The sequence below is a fragment of the Vulpes lagopus genome, chromosome 1 (genome assembly GCF_018345385.1).
Source record: "Vulpes lagopus strain Blue_001 chromosome 1, ASM1834538v1, whole genome shotgun sequence".
Classification (NCBI taxonomy): Eukaryota; Metazoa; Chordata; class Mammalia; order Carnivora; family Canidae; genus Vulpes; species Vulpes lagopus.
In genome coordinates, this window is record NC_054824.1 from 6940545 (window position 1) to 6958795 (window position 18251).

General features: G+C 37.9%; 1 protein-coding gene across 4 annotated transcripts in view; it reads left to right on the forward strand.

Annotated features, from left to right (window-relative positions):
• SESN1 (sestrin 1) overlaps positions 1–18251 on the forward strand; it is a 100949-nt gene that overhangs the window by 72079 nt on the left and 10619 nt on the right. Inside the window, exons 1-5 of one of the 4 annotated variants that reach the window (XM_041750705.1) lie at positions 6262–6374; positions 13933–13998; positions 14772–14972; positions 15784–15966; positions 17706–17948. In XM_041750705.1, coding sequence (XP_041606639.1) covers positions 14802–14972; positions 15784–15966; positions 17706–17948 — 597 coding nt within the window. In that variant the 5' untranslated portion in view covers positions 6262–6374; positions 13933–13998; positions 14772–14801. Of the gene's footprint in view, positions 1–6261; positions 6375–6783; positions 7016–7117; positions 7683–13932; positions 13999–14771; positions 14973–15783; positions 15967–17705; positions 17949–18251 lie in introns of those variants that run through there. The other 3 variants (XM_041750698.1, XM_041750712.1, XM_041750690.1) reach the window with 3 other exon arrangements.

Here is an 18251-nt window from a genome sequence, read left to right on the forward strand (position 1 = left end):
GACTCTTGATCTCAGGGTCATGAGTTTAAGCCCCATATTAGGTGTAGAGATTACTAAAAAAATAAACTTTTAAAAATTACAGGTTACATATTAAAACCAGCCTTGTGCTCTTGCCTTGTGCTCACAAACAGAAGTACTTTGTGAATTTAAAAAATATTTTTTCATATACTTTTAGATAACGTTTAAATCCAGCTCCTCAAAAAGTATTTCAAAAATTATACAGTAGAGTAGTATATGTACATGGTCTGAGAAATATTTTCTACTTAAATATGTCATATATTTAGTGTCTTCAGTTACCTTTTTTTTTGAGTTTGTATCACTTCCTTTTTCTCCTTCTTTAAAACTTTCAGTAGCTCCTACATACATATGTGATAAATTCCTATTTCCCACCACACTCAGCTTTTTACCTGAACCTCAACCTATTCCAGATTAAACCAATTCTTATTTAACTCAACAATAATGCAGAGAATTCAGTTCTAAAAATTGTAGCATTTTTTAATGAGGTCTCCCATTTAATCACGAGATGGCAACAGACACTTTATTTCCTGTTGTTTCACCTTAGGCCTAAAGATGTTGAAAGCCAAACTTGGTTACAGAATACTCAATGAATCTTGTCAAACAATGGTATGTATACAGGCAGTATCTGACTTGTAAATACCTGCCTGACCTAACAAGTGAGCCGTGTATACCCTTGCCTGAACCTATATAGCTATCTTAGTAGTGCAAGGAAAGCAAGCAAAAATAAAAAATAAAAAAATAAAGCTTGGAAGTATCTGTGGGTTCCCATGGAGAAGATGGGGAAAGACTATGAAAAACAGAAGTTGCTTTAGCGGAGCTCAACCCAAGGACAAGCTGATTCCCTATAGCAGAGTGTGCCTGCCTGTATAGTAGACCAGAAACCTCCAAAAATGTTTGTCTAGATGGCCTAAATCTTTCATAAACTAAATATTGAACTTGAAATTCATTATTAAGCTTTCACTTGAGTTAAGTTTTTTTTTTTTTAATAGAAATATCTTTGTGGAGTTCATTCAATACATATTTATTGAGGGTCTACTGTGAGCTAGGCACTTGGGCATTGAAAATACAGCAGTAAAAAAAAATATGATTTTATGGAGTCAGTCAGACTAAATAAATAAATTAGTATGAGATATAAGTACTTCATACAATAAATAGTGTGAATTGGTTTAAGAAGCCTTTTTTCTTAGCATTTAACCAGTTATTCTAAGAGGAATAAGGGTAGTATGAGTGCCTCCTTCCAGACCAAATAAACTCAGGTGGAGTCTTAGGGTAGATTCAGGTGAGTTCTGTAGAAGAGGAGCTGTAGGTAGCATGAGGTTACTAAAGGCCTCACACTAAGAGGAATGAGAAGTAGAGAAGTTCTCAAAGACCAAGCTCACTCATTCCATGATTCATTCACTCTTTTTTTTTTTTTTTAAGATTTTATTTATTCATGAGAGACACAGAGAGAGAGGCAGAGACAGAAGCAGGCTCCCGCGGGGAGCCTGATATGGGACTCAATCCTAGGACCCCAGGATCACGACTTGAGCCAAAGACGTCTAGACACTCAACCACTGAGCCACCCCATCTATCTATCTATCTATCTATCTATCTATCTTTCTTTCTTTCTTTCTTTCTTTCTCTTTCTTCTTTTCTTTTCTTTTCTTTTCTTTTCTTTTCTTTTCTTTTCTTTTCTTTTCTTTTCTTTCTAAACCAGATCTCATCTTCAGTATAAGAAAGGGAGAGAAGCTTTTCTTTTTTGCCTTCCCTTTTGTCCTCAGAATCAAGAACTGAGACTAATACATAGTTATCAAAATTTGTAAGATGCTCATTAAAAGAGGCAACCATTTGCTTCAACGTGGATGGAACTGGAGGGTATTATGCTGAGTGAAATAAGTCAATCGGAGAGGGACAAACATTATATGTTCTCATTCATTTGGGGAATATAAATAATAGTGAGAGGGAATAGAAGGGAAGGGAGAAGAAATGTGTGGGAAATATCAGAAAGGGAGACAGAACATGAAGACTCCTAACTCTGGAAAACGAACTAGGGGTGGTGGAAGGGGAGGAGGGCGGGGGGTGGGGGTGAATGGGTGACGGGCACTGAGGGGGGCACTTGACGGGAGGAGCACTGGTGTTATTCTGTATGTTGGCAAATTGAACACCAATAAAAAATAAATTTATTATAAAAATAATAATGAAATAAAAATGGAAATGATGCTATACCCCCCCCCCCAAAAAAAAAGAGGCAACCCAGCTTCTGCTGCTCTGGATTCAGATAGACCTGGGTTCTAATCCCTGATGGCATTTTGCCACTTTTACAATCTTGGACAAGTTACCCATACTTACAAGTTTCTGTTTTATAAATTTGGAAATAGAAATAATTATCTGCCGTATACATGTCAGTTACAGATAGGTAGAAGTTGGTAAGTTACTAGTTTTATTAGCCTGGAAAAATCTGACCCCAATTTAACATGTTTATTCTTTAGGGGAATGTGATTTTCTTATTTAAAACCAGTGACATTGTTTGGAATACTGCTTAGTTACCAATATGGGTGATAGCCTATGTTTCTAAAGCCCTATGTAGAGATTTAAAACTGCACTTGTAAAAGAAGAAATCCCAAAGGATAAAATGAGGGCAAAGATCTGTCAACAGTCTTACTCCTTTATAAGTGATAAATTCTAAAAATTAAATTGAAGAAGTGAGAAAAGTAGAGGACAAATAAGAGAACAATGTAAAATTAAAGTTCAGTGCTAAAAGGATCTCACTGTACTCAAAACATGTTGAAAGGAAAAAAGTGCTTAGCAGACAAGCTATATATATAAAAACAGGAAGATATGAGCTGCAGGAAAAAAATCTTGACAAAATTAGTAAGCAGAAGTAATCTTATAAACCAGTATTCATTCTAAATGTTTTAAATGATAATAGGGCATTTTTCAAGAATGCTTTAAGCCCACTCTTAAAAGACGTTCTTTGAAAAAAAACAAAAAAAAAAAAAAAAAAAAAAAAGACGTTCTTTGGTTTAATGGCTGAAACCACTGCTATGTGTGTTTTCTAACCAGTTATTAAATAGAATTCCTATTCTAATGAATAGATCTACAAATCTGTAGTACTTTAATATAATTCCTTTGGTTAATGGGAATATTCAAGGTTTAATATGTGGTCCATGAAAGTGTGACTATGCCTTTTGGCCTGGTAAGCATTCTACTAAAATATACCTGTTCCATGAATTAACTATATGTTTAAAAGTCTAATGGAGTAGGGAACCCAGTTGGTCAGACAGCAGCTAATCTGAAATTTCCTCAATTTCAAAAACAAGAGTATGAGCCATGATTTCCTTTCCCAAGAAATATGTTAGAGAAAACCCACCTTCATCCCTATACTTTGCCTCATTCTTATTGTTCAGACCCACCATACTGCCTCAACAGCCTTGCTAGCTCATCTCTCTGTCTCCACAATTTTGCCCCTTCTAGTATATTTTTCTAAACCTTAGTAAAAGCAAATCTGATGTTTTTCTACTGTTTAAAACTTTCAGTAACTCCACAGTCAACTTAAGAATGAAATTTACAGGGATCCCTGGGTGGCGCAGCGGTTTGGCGCCTGCCTTTGGCCCAGGGCGCGATCCTGGAGACCCGGGATCGAATCCCACATCAGGCTCCCGGTGCATGGAGCCTGCTTCTCCCTCCGCCTGTGTCTCTGCCTCTCTCTCTCTCTGTGACTATCATAAATAAATAAAAAATTTAAAAAAAAAAAAAGAATGAAATTTACATTCTTCAATGAAGCTTGAACAAGTTCCCTCCTTACTGTTGATCTTTTACTTGAACTCTCTGTCCATACTCCCGTCCTTCCAGACCAAATAAATTTGCTTTATTTAGTGTCCCTGTTTTGGACCACTCTCTCTCTCCTGCCTTTGGGCCTTTGCACGTACTGGTTCCTTTGCTTAGAACTCTCTACTCTCAAGCCTTCCCTCCTGTCCGCCCCCTAAATTTTCATGCCGAGACCTCTCCACCAAACCTCTAAGCTCCAGTTCAGATGTTCTTCCTTCAGGAAGCCTGTCTTACACCAAAACTTCAAGTCCAGACTCTCTAATACATCATAGTTCTCAGCTCAGATAAAGTCATTTGATACCACTTTGCTTTTACATAGGTATGTCACCTCGTTCTTGAGAAAATTAAAGAGTTGAGACCATTACTGCTAAATACAGATACAAAAACCTCACCTTGATACTGCTAAGTCTACCAAAACATTTTTAGAGGAAAGGAAGTATTTCAGAATGACTGTTACTTCTTAGATTGGATATCAGGATTCTTCCTAGAAGAAATGTTGAAATGTTTAAGTAGCAGACTTTATAAAGTAACTGCTGGCCTATAATGATAAACTGTGATAAATATCAAAAGCATAATCCTTTCCAATTACTGTTCTGTGCTCAAGATTTCATTTTTTTTAAGCAGATGTTTATTATATGCCTATGACATGCCTAGCCCTAACTGATTATAATATATCAGTTATTTTCTCATTAGGAGAAAAACCTTCAAGACATCTGGCCTTCTCAAGAAGCAAAATCTTTGGAAATTGCAAACTTTTTATTGAATGATTTGAAACAAATCATTTCCAGAAGTGAAATCTACACAATGATATTTGCAAGTTAGTACTTTGGTTGGAATTCTTGGTTACTATAGATTTATTTGGAAACAACCCTTTTATGTTGGAGAATAAAGTGACTAATTCAACATACTGCTCTATTGTAAAGGGCAGAAATTAGAACTCTCTGAAGAACTTAAGTCAGTCTTTATAGATACCATAAAGGATTCCTGACATTTAATGACTTGAGGGTCCTCAGTAAACCAGTGAATTAGAATGAGTTAAAATTATTTTTCTTTTTATGCAAGGCAGCATCAAAATAATTAAACTGAAATTTTCTGGGGGGTGGGTGGGAGGAAGTAATCCTAATTGCAGTTTACCATACAATTTCAGTGTATGCTTCTTCAGTAAATATTTATCAAGCTCTAAGATCAAACCCTACTATATATATAGTTTGCAGTTTGGCATTTAATTATTTTAAACCATTTTTGGGTTAGCTAAATGCAGGCATTTCCCTTGCCTCTCATTAAAAAATAGAAAGTTAAGCATTTTCCATTTTGCCAATGACATAATTTTAATGTCATAAACAAGGCTATGCCCTACTAGACAACTAACCCCACTGTTTTCTCCCTTCCAGAAGATAAAAATCACAGCTCAACTCTTACAGAAACGGAGCCATCATTTTCACATACTTCTTTCATTATCTAGCATTATGGCTCAGAACCTCATGTATCAAGTCCATTTGTGTTTCCAAGGTATTCATCTACAACCAGTTTATCTTGGAGGCTATTGCTGCAAATTGGATGATTTATTCTGTTTATTTTTGCTACTTGTTTGTGACTGAGTGGGCATTTGATTACACTGTTTGCTTTTGTGGCTGTGCTCAAAGGGAGAGAGAGTGGAGGCCTCTGTAGCCTTTTCTTTTATGTTAATATTAACCAAAATTGCTTTTCTTGACCAGTAAAAATTTTTTGCATGCTTTAGCAATTTGTAAAAGCAGCCTATGAGAACATACAGCATTTATCTTATTTATCTGGAGAAAATAAAAAAAGTAACCATTTTAACCTGCTTTTAAAATGACATATTAAGAGCTGTAAGAGCTACAATGTCTTCTCTGAGACATTGTAACCTCACTTCTAAGACTGAACCTTATTTGCACGGAGGAGTCCTGGTTCTCTGTCAGTTTTTATTGATACACTCTGCTTGTTTCCTTCTGTCAGAATGTTCTTTTTTCTTTTAACCTGAACAGGTAAGCTTTTGAAAACACAAGAACAAGCACGCAAAAGAAGAGATCTTATTCAGTCGATTTTTAAAAGAAGTTAATGAGGCCATGTAAGGAAATAGGGTTAACACAGGACTTGAGAGATTCGCTCTCCGGGCCCAACAATAGCAGTTATTTATGCTCCTTTGTAACCTATATTTTCTCAAGTTCCTCATCAGATTTCATAGAGGAAATTCTTTCTTTAGAACCCAGGGCACTTATGAGAGACCATTAAAATTTTAAAGCCTTCGAATATACTCGAAAAGAAAAAGGAAATGCAGAGATTGGCCACCAAGGCGTACTATCTGCGTAGGAGAGTGACGTTCCTGGTTTCTGCGGAGCTTACCAGGACTAATTGTGTATTGGATACAGGCCGTAGCCCGGTACTCGGTCCAGCGTTCCCGGCCCATTCAGCCGTGTTGGGACATTGTGGGACAGGACGAGGGGATTTCAATAGTTCGTGAATCGTAAAGCGAACTCGGGTCTCCCCGGCGGTGTCCGGGTCGGCAGAGGCTGGATGCTCCTTGGCTCGAGGTACCTGGACGGGAGCGGGTGCGAGGAGGGCAGGCTCCCGACTGCTGATGCCGGGGGCAGGGGCACGTCCGCCGGTCCCTGGCGCCTGGGGCTCGCGCTGCGCCCTCCGGCCACGGTGCCCGCCGACCCAGCTCGTCCGCGACGGGAGCTTTAGGTTCGGGGGGCGGGGAGCTCGGCCGCCCGCGGCGGTTTTGCGCTGGGCGGGGGCCGCGGCCGAAGCCCCCCAGGGCCCGCTCCCGGCCCCGCCCCGGGCCCCGCCCCCTCCGTGGCCCCGCCCCTCCAGACCCGCCCTCCGCGCGAAGGGGGCGGGGCTCCGCGGCGCCGCGGGCCGGGATTGGCGCCTGCGGCCGCCGTGCGGGCGGAGTGACGGCGGGGGCGGGGCCGCGCGGCTTGTTTGTCCGGGCCGCGCCGCCGCCACGGTCCGCGCTGACGGAGGCGCTGCAGCCGGGAGCCCCGCCGGTCCGCGCTCGCCGCCTCCGCACCGCACCGCACCGCCCCGCCGGGCCCTCCCGCTCGTCCGCAGCGGCCCTCGCGCCGACATGCGCCTGGCCGCCCCCGCGAACGCGGCGTACACGGCCTCGCTGGCCGTCTCGGAGCTGCTGGGCTGCAAGCAGTGCGGCGGGGGCCGCGGCCAGGACGAGGTACCCGGGCTCGGGGCCGGCGGGCGGGCGGGCGGGCGGGCACCCGGCGGGGCGCGGGGGCTGCCCCGGCCGCGAAGCCGCCCCGCCTCGGCGCCCCGCGGCTGCGGAGGAGCAGGGCGCTCCCGGGAGGGGGAGGGGGCGGGGGCGGGGACGGGGTTTCCACGGCGGGTCGGCCCCGAGCGGAAAACGCGGAGGCTGCGGCGGCTGCGGCTGCGGCGGCCGGTGGTTCGCTGCGCGGCTCGGGAACGTCAGTAACGCCGCGTCCCCTGCAAGTCTCCGCAAGCCGGGGCCGAGCAGAGCGATTCGCTCTTTCCCCTCCGCGTCGTCTCACAACCGTTAGCAGTGACCTCCGCTCCCTTGGCCTCCTACTTACAAAAGGGAAAAAAAAAAACTGTTTGCATCCGAGGAGACGATGCTGCCTGGGGTGCGCGAGCCCCCAGCGCCCGACGTCGAGGCGGCCGCCGTGTAGCAGCATCTCTTGTGCCTGAAATAGCCCGGGGGGGGGGGGCTTCTAAGTGGTGGAGAATCGCGCCCCGTTGGAAAGTCACTAATAAACCTAATAGCTAAAATGTGAGCCTTTTGACTCAAAGGGCGACAAAGGAGAAACTGTGATTAAAATCTGAGTTGAAACACTGCGTTGCCTTAGCTCAAGCAATCTGGATGGAAGGTAATTTTTCTGCAGCATTGCCCACTTAAATGACTCAGTTTTAGGATTTGTATTTCTTCGTAAATGGAGTTTACGTCGCGAGCCTGCCGCCTGCATTCACGTAGCCTTAACAGGAGGGATGTAGAACAGACTTTTCTAGATTTTGGCATTTGTAGGTGGGTGATACGCGCTTGACTGTTTACAGATAATACAATAATTAATGTAACTGTTGCTTTGGAAAGTCCATCAAAGAAAGAAAAATGTGTGCAAGGGTTGAAATAGCATTCATGGTTTCCGTTTGCAGGCCATGACCTGTCTCTTCTCATTTTGAGTAGAAGTGATCCCCAGTTATCCTGCTTGAATAGATCGGTTATTTCTGGTGGTATTTGTGCGCAGGATCCTGGTTCTTGCACAGATTTAGAATTTCTAAATATAGGCACGTAAACTGGAAGATAAAGAGATGGATACATTTCAGCTTGCACATTGATTATAGTGCCTATGGGACTGCGTTTAGGAAACTAGGAAGCATCTGTAGAGTTGAATTTTATTTTTGACACACCCAACATGTGGGAAAATAAGTTAGGAAGTAGTGCCCTATAGGAAAACATCGCCTTACGAAAGAATCAGTAACATGACTCTTTTCACATAGCCAGCTACCATGGTGCTTTAAAATGAAACACTTTTCAGGGATGGAACTCCCGACTAAAGTGTAGGATACACATATGGCCAAGTCAGCCTTACAAATCCAGTAATTTGAAGCCCGTGGGTTATTTTTTTAGAATGTTTTTCATAGACGTCTGGATACTAGAAAAAGAGGTATCTGAACTTCCAGTATTTGTTAAGTTCCCCAAGAACAGTTAATGACAAGTTTAAAAGAAGCACCAGTATATTTGTTAGAACAGGAATTTTTTAAAATAACACTTCTACACCTCCGTATTTCTCTTCAAAATGTTTTAATGTCAGAAGGCTAGCACCCAGCTGTAAGCAGTGATTCCCCTCAAGGAGGAAGAGTGGAGTGGGAGCTCTCACTTGTTACACAATTTATCATTGGCTTGTTGAAGTTTGTTTGAAAAAGCCGATACTGCTTTTGTAATTTTTTTAAAACAAAAATACCAGTATTGTGGTTATTTGCATTAAGCATCTGGACAGTTTTTTAAAAGTGGCCCAAGTGTTGTGAGAAGAATCATTCAAATGGTCCAATTGTATTTACTTTTTAACTGGTTTTGCAAGTGGGTAAACACTATAAGCCAAGAAATGCTTTTATTTTGCACTTGTGGCAAATCATTCATTCTTTCACCTAAGGTTATTGCTATAGATTCATAAATGTACCTTTAGTAAATTGGGAAATTATGATTAGAACAGTACTTTTAGTGTACAAACACTGATTCACACAGTGAAACATACAGTATGTATATACTGCGGTACTGTCAACATTTGCTAAGAATTTTCATATTGTGAAAATGAGTGTGTCAGTATTATACACTAATGAAAAAATAGGTATTATGTCAGATTTGCAGCAGTGTTGTCACGGCAGAGGCTGTTGCTCTCTTTTTCAAAATGCTGATTAGGAGGATTGTTGAGAGGAGAGAGAACTGTTAGTTCCCATGTTAGTTTTTCCAGCCACACCTTCACCAAGAGCCTGTGAGGTTTGTGCTGTGATTAGCATCTACATCTGCTTTTTAAACAAGGCCATTTGCTGTTGGCAGTTCTGCCTCTTAGAATCTGGATTGGCCAAAATTTGCTCAAAGTCTGTAATTCATTTTCTTTAACAGCTACAGATAAGGCATAATTGAAGTTATGAAACACAGTTAGTTTGGCTTATGATCACCGTATTGAAGACCTGCCGTACCTTTTTTAAATCAGTACCTGCTAGAAAATAGAGCAGTAACTAATTTGTCATGTTGACTAGGAAAAAAAGTGTTTCAAAAATGAATTTTCCAGAAAACTGAAACACTTAACCTTTTAGGAACCAAAAATACTGTTTTATGCTAACAGTGGTATCTAGAAGGACCTTTTAGGTATCAGAAACTCTTAAAAAGGCTCAAAAGAGTAAAAATTAAAAACACCAACTGTGGAACCAGATTTCCTAGATTCGGCCTCTCTCTCCACCACTCACTAACAGAACGAAGTACTTGATTTCAAATTATGTACTAATATTTTTAAAGTATAATATGTAATTATTTTATAGCTTATGTTCTATAAATATATATAATTTGATATCTGTAAATATAAATTATAAAATCTCTTTCCTGCCTGAATCTAGACTAGGATAAATTGGAATGGAGTCTTAGAGTTCATCAAGTCATATTCTTGTATTCTTCTCATGTACCTAGTCTATTAAGTAAGAAAGAGAACAAGGGACATCTTTTTGAGTCTAGCCTTCAAATCTAGGAGAGTAAATTGATGTGAGTTTAGAGCAGCACTAACTATATTTTCCATTATATCAGTCTTGATCAACTCTTTTTGAGAAAGACGTGGTGATTTTTTTTTTTTTTTTTTTAAGAAAACCAGTGTCTCCCTTGCCCCACCCCCAGTCTGTCTTTTACTTCCTCTCCTTTTCCTTTCTCCTACCATTTCCCTTTCTCCTTTTTAGGAATAGCACAAACCTGTCACAACCTTTTCAGCTTAGTAGGAAATTAACCTTGGTAGTCTAAGTGTGAGCTGGGTAAAACTTTATCTGGAACTAGCCTTAAGGAAAATAATGAAATTAGAATCTCAAATGTCAGAGACTTTTTTCCATTCCTTTCTTCAGTTTTTCTACTTACTGTCTCCAGCTTTCTTGCCAGACTTATACCTCATCGATAAATGAATATGACCTTAACACTAAGAGGCTATTGGCATATAATAGTCTACTATAATCCATTCCCAAGAATGTTTGCTTTTGATTAACATCCTTCTTTGAAACACATAGTTTTTCATTCTAAAGGAATATATTTTTAAAGGAATTGGGAAGGAAGGTTTTGCCCATTGAAGGCAAGGAATTGGGAGACAGTGATAACCATTATAATCACTAAATTTGGCTGTAGGGGTGGACTTTACAGACTTGACAATTACATAGGACCATTGGGAAACACCCTTGGCCATACCTATAGGAAGATACTCCATTTCTGAAACACTGATAGACAGTTTCCTGGAATTCTAAAGCTATTGTTTTATGATAGCTCGATATATATTTGAGCTCAATATATATTTGGTATAGAAACAAAACCAAATAATATAATTCAACCTTTTTGTTTTGAAGCCCATGTGCTATCAGTCTTGTTACTAAAAATATATATATGCCACCCATATGTTGCTAATGTAAAGTCCTAGAAATGGAATTGCTAATGTTTTCCTTCTCCTTACAGGTAGTAACATAATACATACATACATATTAGGCACTTTGCTCCCTACACGCTACCTCTCCATATATATGTTTTAATATAGATATAATTAATTAATATAGATATAATTAATATAATATATAATATGATTGGTATATTAATAATATATAATTAATATATTAACTAATATTAATAACGTATAATAATATAGGTATATGTTTATATAGAGATATATACACTTATATCTACCTATATATATTTGTATCTATCTTGGAGATATTTTAAAGCCAACTCATGTAGAATTGCTTCATTCTTTGTAAGGACTGCATGCTATTCCAGTCTATGGTCATACTACATTGAAATAGTCCTGTTGATGAGCACTTAGATTGTTTTATATCTTATACTGTTAGAAACAATGTTGCAGTGATTGTCTTTTTACATATGACATTTCTGTGTACAGGTTAACATTTAAGATGAAGTTGTTGACTCAAAGGATTTCTGACTTTTTAATTTCAATCATTATTACAAAATGCCCTCTCTGTGGGTTGTAGTAGTTTATACTTACGTATTTTTGGATCGAATTTCCTCACAGTTCAGAACACTCACATCAGAAACATAAAAGTAATGAATGGCTACTTCTCAACCTCTCTTCAGCACAGCCTGTTACTAAACTTTTGATCTTAAGCAATCTTTTGGGTGAGAAATAGTATCTCTGTGTAGTTAACTTGAAGGTTTATTGTGAGGGTGATAATTTTTCAGCCATTTGTATTTCGTTTTTTTGAACTGTCCATGTCCTTTGTTCATTTTTCTATCAACTTGTTGGGGGTTTTCTTTCTTATTTGTAGGAATCTTATGTATTCAAGAAATTTAACCCTTTTGATGGAGGAGTTGCAAATGTATTTCTCAGTTTTCTGTTTGCTTTTGACTTTTTATATGTTTATTTTTCCCATGTGAAAGTATTTTTATGTCATCAAATTTAGCAGTCTCCTAGTGTGTAACGTCTGGGTTTTTATGGCACTCTTAGGCCTAACTTCATTCCATGAGTGTTTTCTTCTAACACTAATGTTTTTTTGTTTTGTTTGGTTTTTGTTTTTACATTTACCTCTGATTTGTTGTGGAGTCAAGTATGATTTATGGTTCCAACTTCACTTTTTTCTGAGTGGCAGTTTAGATTTTCTGGTTGTATCAAGATTATTTGTTGAATAATCCTTTTCTCCTCCATTTGAAATACTACCTTTTTATGTACTAAAGCCTCAAGAATAGTAGTGTCTCTTAGGTATAAAATGAATAATAAAACCTTAAAATGGGTGTTTTCCTAAAATCCATTTTATTTAAATAAGATAGTGAAGAAATGAGAAGGAATAAATACTGATTTTAACCTTAATGTTTTGCCCAGTATATCTTGTTTGAAATCTATGTAATTGGATCAGAAATTCAGCAGTTAGAAAGGCTGATAGAGTCATTGTTTTATATAAATGGCTGCATTTGTGCCAAGATGATGTATTGAATAGCAGGAATGTGGAGTTTTTTCTTGCAATTAAAAAATATTAGCCTATTAAAAAATAGGCTGTTAAAAGCAAGACACACACACGGCCAGCGAACTGAGTGCCTCCTCTAATGAAGGGTATAGAGTATTGCTATGTACAGTAAAAGTGTGGAATAAGACATTACTAACTTCAAATACAAGACTATTTGAATTATATTTCATAGATTTAGTTGGCAATGATAGCCTACCCTGAATCCAAGTCTTAAATTCTCCCAATAAAGATTTTCTTCAGTTTTGTCCTGCTGGCTTAATTTTAAAAAAACCCATTCTGCTTAAAAGGTTTTCATTCACTTGGACCAGATTTTTTGAATTGCTCACACCTATTCATCTCTGTCTACCTTCTCCCCTCTTATTTGCTTTAAAAGGATCATCTTGTTGGACTTTTGGAAGCAGTGTAGCGTAGAAATAAGATTTGTATGTAATTGTATAAGCAAGAGTTAATATTTAGATATGTAAACTCTAGGAATTTTTTTTGTTTTGTTTTTTAAGAAACCAGATTGATAAGAAATGAACCTTAAAGAACAAAAGGTTGTATTAATTTGGTTTTGTTTCTGTAGGCACTCTGTATTGGGGGAAAAGATGGACCCCTACCACTTGATTATCAGTTTTTGTTAACTGTGTTATGCTGTCACATAAAATAAAGGATTTTAGTAGATTCCAAGTACAGGATTCTAGATTCACTATGTCAAAGGGCAGAAAACCTTTATTTCTTAATTAGTTGAGTTTCTCTAAAATATACGCAAAGTTGATACCATTATAGTATGTAAAAAATTTAAAGCAAACTCAAAAAAATTACTCTAAAATTGTTTTAATCTGCCACGGTTTAGAGAAACATGCCCTGCAGTACTTTCCCTTTTGTGGATTTAAGTAATTACTTTTTACTTTTCATAGTATTTCTTCTCTTATTGTGAAGTGTTATTATAGATCTAATAATAATTACACTCTTTTTCAGTTTAAGACATCTATGTAAAAGTTAGTGCTTTCTCATTTCCTGACAAGATACACAGGGATTGATGTTTTGGTTTGTTGAGTTTTGGATGTACAAACACATTGGTCTTATTTTGTATCACTGACAATCCACAGGGTTGGTTGCTATGTGCTGAACTTTCTGTTCTAGATTTTCTGCCAAGTACTTTATGCAAAACTCTGGTTTTAGTGAAACAGGTTTTATTGTTTTTAGTTAGAGTCATGTTATAAGCTGTTGTCAGCTATGCAATGCAAACAGAGGAGTTGGTGTGTGAGTGTGTGTGTGTGTGTATGTATATATATATATGGCATTGAAAACAAACCACCAAAACAAGCCTGTCTCTGTTCAACTGGTTGTTTTTCCCTCCTATTCCTGTAGCCTCAGTTCATGTTGTTTACAGCTGGAGGCTTAAGATGGTGTAATTTTCTTTTCTAGGAACTTGGAATTAGAATTCCTCGACCACTAGGACACGGACCAAGCAGATTCATACCAGAAAAGGAGGTATGTTGTTTGTGAAAGTACATAGTGAACCATATGCTTTTAAGGAAAAGCTTTCATGACCCACATCTTGGCATCTGAACAACTGTTGGACAACAACATGTTTTACACAGAGTTGATCACAGTTAATTATCATGCTTTGGCAGTGAATCTGTGGGATTAGAAAGCTGTTATAGTCATGTTGATTTCTAGTATTTCATGGTGCTTTTCTAACACCCATATTTAAAATCAAGGAAAGGCCAGACTTGTTTTTGACCAGTGAAACACCATCTCCTTTATATTTAGATGTTTAGGTGTATGCCCATAAGCTGAGTTACTTGGTCTTGGCCATCTCCGCAGGCTGGTATCAAGGCAAGATTGTATCTTTAATTCTAAATATGTGAAGGCTCCTATGCTTTGTTTTTAAAGATTGTTTGCCGTTAATTTTGGTTCTCTATAAATAAGTGAGAGTAGATGTTAAAAGGAAAGGGGAAAAGCTTTAGTGTCTGCAAATTTGATAATCTAAATCTGCTGCTTTATTTGGATTCTGGCCAAGTCTGCAAGCAGCCTATCTAGATGGCCTTTAATGTTCAGGCTTTTTTATTTCTCTCCTCCTACATAATATGTGACTGTTTATTCTTCTGTCTTGCTACCAGTTGAGTTAAATTTTCAGAATTATAACCTCTCTCTCAGCTCACATTTAACCTGCTTCTAGATGACACTTAAAATAGGTATGCACTGCATTCTAACACCAATTTACAATTTATGTAACCATGGTTTTCCTCTCTTTTATACAGATTCTCCAAGTGGGGAGTGAAGACGCACAGATGCACACCTTATTTGCAGATTCTTTTGCTGCTTTGGGTCGTTTGGATAACATTACATTAGTGATGGTTTTTCACCCACAATATCTAGAAAGTTTTCTAAAAACTCAACACTATCTACTGCAAATGGATGGGCCATTACCCTTACATTATCGGCACTACATCGGAATTATGGTTTGTAAACATTAAGTGAAAAATTCTTTCTGCCTCCTTTATTAATGTTTTTAACAGATGGTTAATGCTTTAAACACAGGGATAAATACTTCTATTCTGACTTCTAATTGGATTCCTGTTAGGTAGGATATGGTTTTCCTCTTTCTAAATAAGTATACTTTCAAGTGTGGGATCCCTGGGTGGCGCAGCGGTTTGGCGCCTGCCTTTGGCCCAGGGCGCGATCCTGGAGACCCGGGATCGAATCCCACGTCGGGTTACCGGTGCATGGAGCCTGCTTCTCCCTCTGCCTGTGTCTCTGCCTCTCTCTCTCTCTGTTACTATCATAAATAAATAAATAAATTTAAAAAAAAAAAAGTATACTTTCAAGTGTAACAGTAAAAAAAAAAAAGTATATACTATTCAGAACCATTTTCCATTAAATGAGAATAAAGAAGAATGTAAGATCTATTCCATTATTACAAGTAGTTCACATTGACATAAGTGGTGCTACTCGTTTTTTATTTGTAAATTATACTCCATTATTTTATGGTTGGCACTTTAATTGAAGTTTGTTAATCTGAGGATCTGCAAGTTGTTATATAAACACAATTTCTAAGGCTCAGATACTTTTATCAGATATTTCGTTTGTTCTTGCGATTTTTATGAGGTACTTTCTGTGGTATATGTAATTTTTTTTAATGTTTATGTAAAACCGCATTTCTGTAATTTATGGAAAACTTATAAACAAACTAATCAAAAACTTGCTCTTTTGCACATTATAAAGGAAGATTTTAATATATATAGTTAGATTGATCTTCTGTTTTCTCTTAAGGCTGCAGCAAGACATCAGTGTTCCTACTTAGTGAACCTCCATGTAAATGATTTCCTTCATGTTGGTGGGGACCCCAAGTGGCTTAATGGTTTAGAGAATGCTCCTCAAAAACTACAAAATTTAGGAGAACTTAACAAAGTGTTAGCCCATAGGCCTTGGCTTATTACCAAAGAACATATTGAGGTAAGTAGATGTGATGTATCTAGGGTGTTACTTAAAAAATGATTTTTTAAAAAATACTTTATTTTTTTAGAGCAATTTTAGATTTACAGAAAAATGGCACAGAAAGTACAGAGTTTTGTACTACCCCCTTGAACTTCTCCCTGGTCTTTCTTATTAACCTCTAGGATCATTAATTAGTACATTTGCTGTAATTAAAGAATCCATATTGATATATTACTATTAACTAAAATTTGTAGTTTACATTAGGGTGCACTCTTTGTGTTGTGTAGTTCTATGGATTTTGACAAATGCATGTCACCTGTCCACCTTTACGCTATCATACAGAATAGTTTCACTGCTCTAAGAATCCTCGTTCTCCTCCTATTCATCTCTCTCCCCTTCCCCCTCATCTTTTGAGTGTCTATAGTTTTGCCTCTTCCAGAATGTTACATAGTTGGAATCATACAGTGTATAGCCCTTTCAGATTAGCTTCTTTTACTTATCAGTATGCATTTAAGATTCTTCTGTGCAGAAAAATAAAATTAAAAAAAATTCTGTGCATTTCCCAGGTTTGATGGTTCATTTCTTTATTACTAAGTAATACAATGTATGGAGGTACCACAGTTTGTTTGAAAGCCCTCTTGGTTACTTATAGTTTTGAGTAATTATGAATAAAGCTGCCATAAATATTCACGTGCAGGTTTGGGAGGTTTTTGGTGGACACAAGTTTTCAACTTAAGTAAACAATTAGGAGTGTGATTGTTGGATTGCATGGTAAACCTATGTTTAGCTTTGTAAGAAACTGTGAAACAGTCTTCCAAAGTGGCTGTACCAGTTTGCATTCCCACCAGCATTGGATGAGCATTTCTATTTCTCCACATCCTTACCAGCATTTGATGTATCAGTGTTTGGGATTTTAGCCATTCTGATAGGTGTGAAGTGGCATCTTGTGTACCTTTTTAAAATCCCATTGAAACTGTTTCCTTCTGGTTCTGTTTATTAATAGAATAAAGGTAGAGACATTCTCTAAAAGTATCTACCATGCAGTAGAAGTTCTTAAAAATACGACGTATTTTGGGGTTTATCTTTCTAGTTCATAGAACATTTTAGATATTATTACATAATTGAAGCATCTTTGTTAGGATATGATTTGAATAGGATTAATGTAGTATATATTGTGTGGTGATACAAAATTACATAAGATTATAAAACAAGTAGTGAAGCAGAAGGAATACAGATTTGTTAAGACTTTACCTTGAGGATAATTTTTTAAATATATATAATTTGATGATTTAGGAATATTCAGAGTAAAGTTGTTCAGACTACTGTCTAAAATTATTTGAGAAAGCTTGATAATAGAGAAAAGCACAAGCATATTTTATACAGTACCTTCCACCTGAAATGCATTTGGATTGAGGCTTTGAACTAACAACAATTAATGCATTCATAATGCAGCGTCTGAAATATGGCAACTGCCTTTAAGCAAAATGTGCTCTATTGCATTTTTAAATCAGGATTTCAGAAAATCAAAATAATGAAAATCTAATTATCAGGTTATGTTAAGCTCTATTTGTAAATACATAATTCATAAAAAAAATGATTTTAGCAAATTCTGGTTCTCCATGTCTCAAATTATAATTTTACCATAGGTTTTATATAGTGACTAATACTATTTTAAATAGATTAAATACCAAGATGAACTATTCGCTTTTACCAGCACCATAACCCAAGATATAAATATGTTCTCTTTTTTTCTTAAGGGACTTTTAAAAGCTGAAGAGCACAGCTGGTCCCTTGCAGAACTGGTACATGCAGTAGTTCTCCTCACACACTATCATTCTCTTGCTTCATTCACATTTGGCTGTGGAATCAGTCCAGAAATTCATTGTGATGGTGGCCATACGTTCAGACCTCCTTCGGTTAGTAACTACTGCATCTGTGACATTACAAATGGCAATCACAGTATGGATGAAATGCAGGTCAACTCAGCAGGAAATGTTTCGGTAAGTATGTATTATCTGTTACAGGATCATCATAAGACTAATCACAGTAATTGCCATTTTATTATTTTTTTCGTGTGATTTCTTGGAAAAACCCATCCTATTAAGTCCATAGAGATATTAGGCCCCTTTCTCTGTTCATTCAGCAAGTATTTATTGACTGCCTCTAAATGCCTAGGACTAGTTTAGTGCCAAGGGCTATATATAATTATAAGACCCTCTAGGAGGTTACACTTAGGATCTGGAGTCACCAGCATGTGCCCCATCAGAGCCAGCTAGTATTGAATGGGTGCTGCAATGAGATTA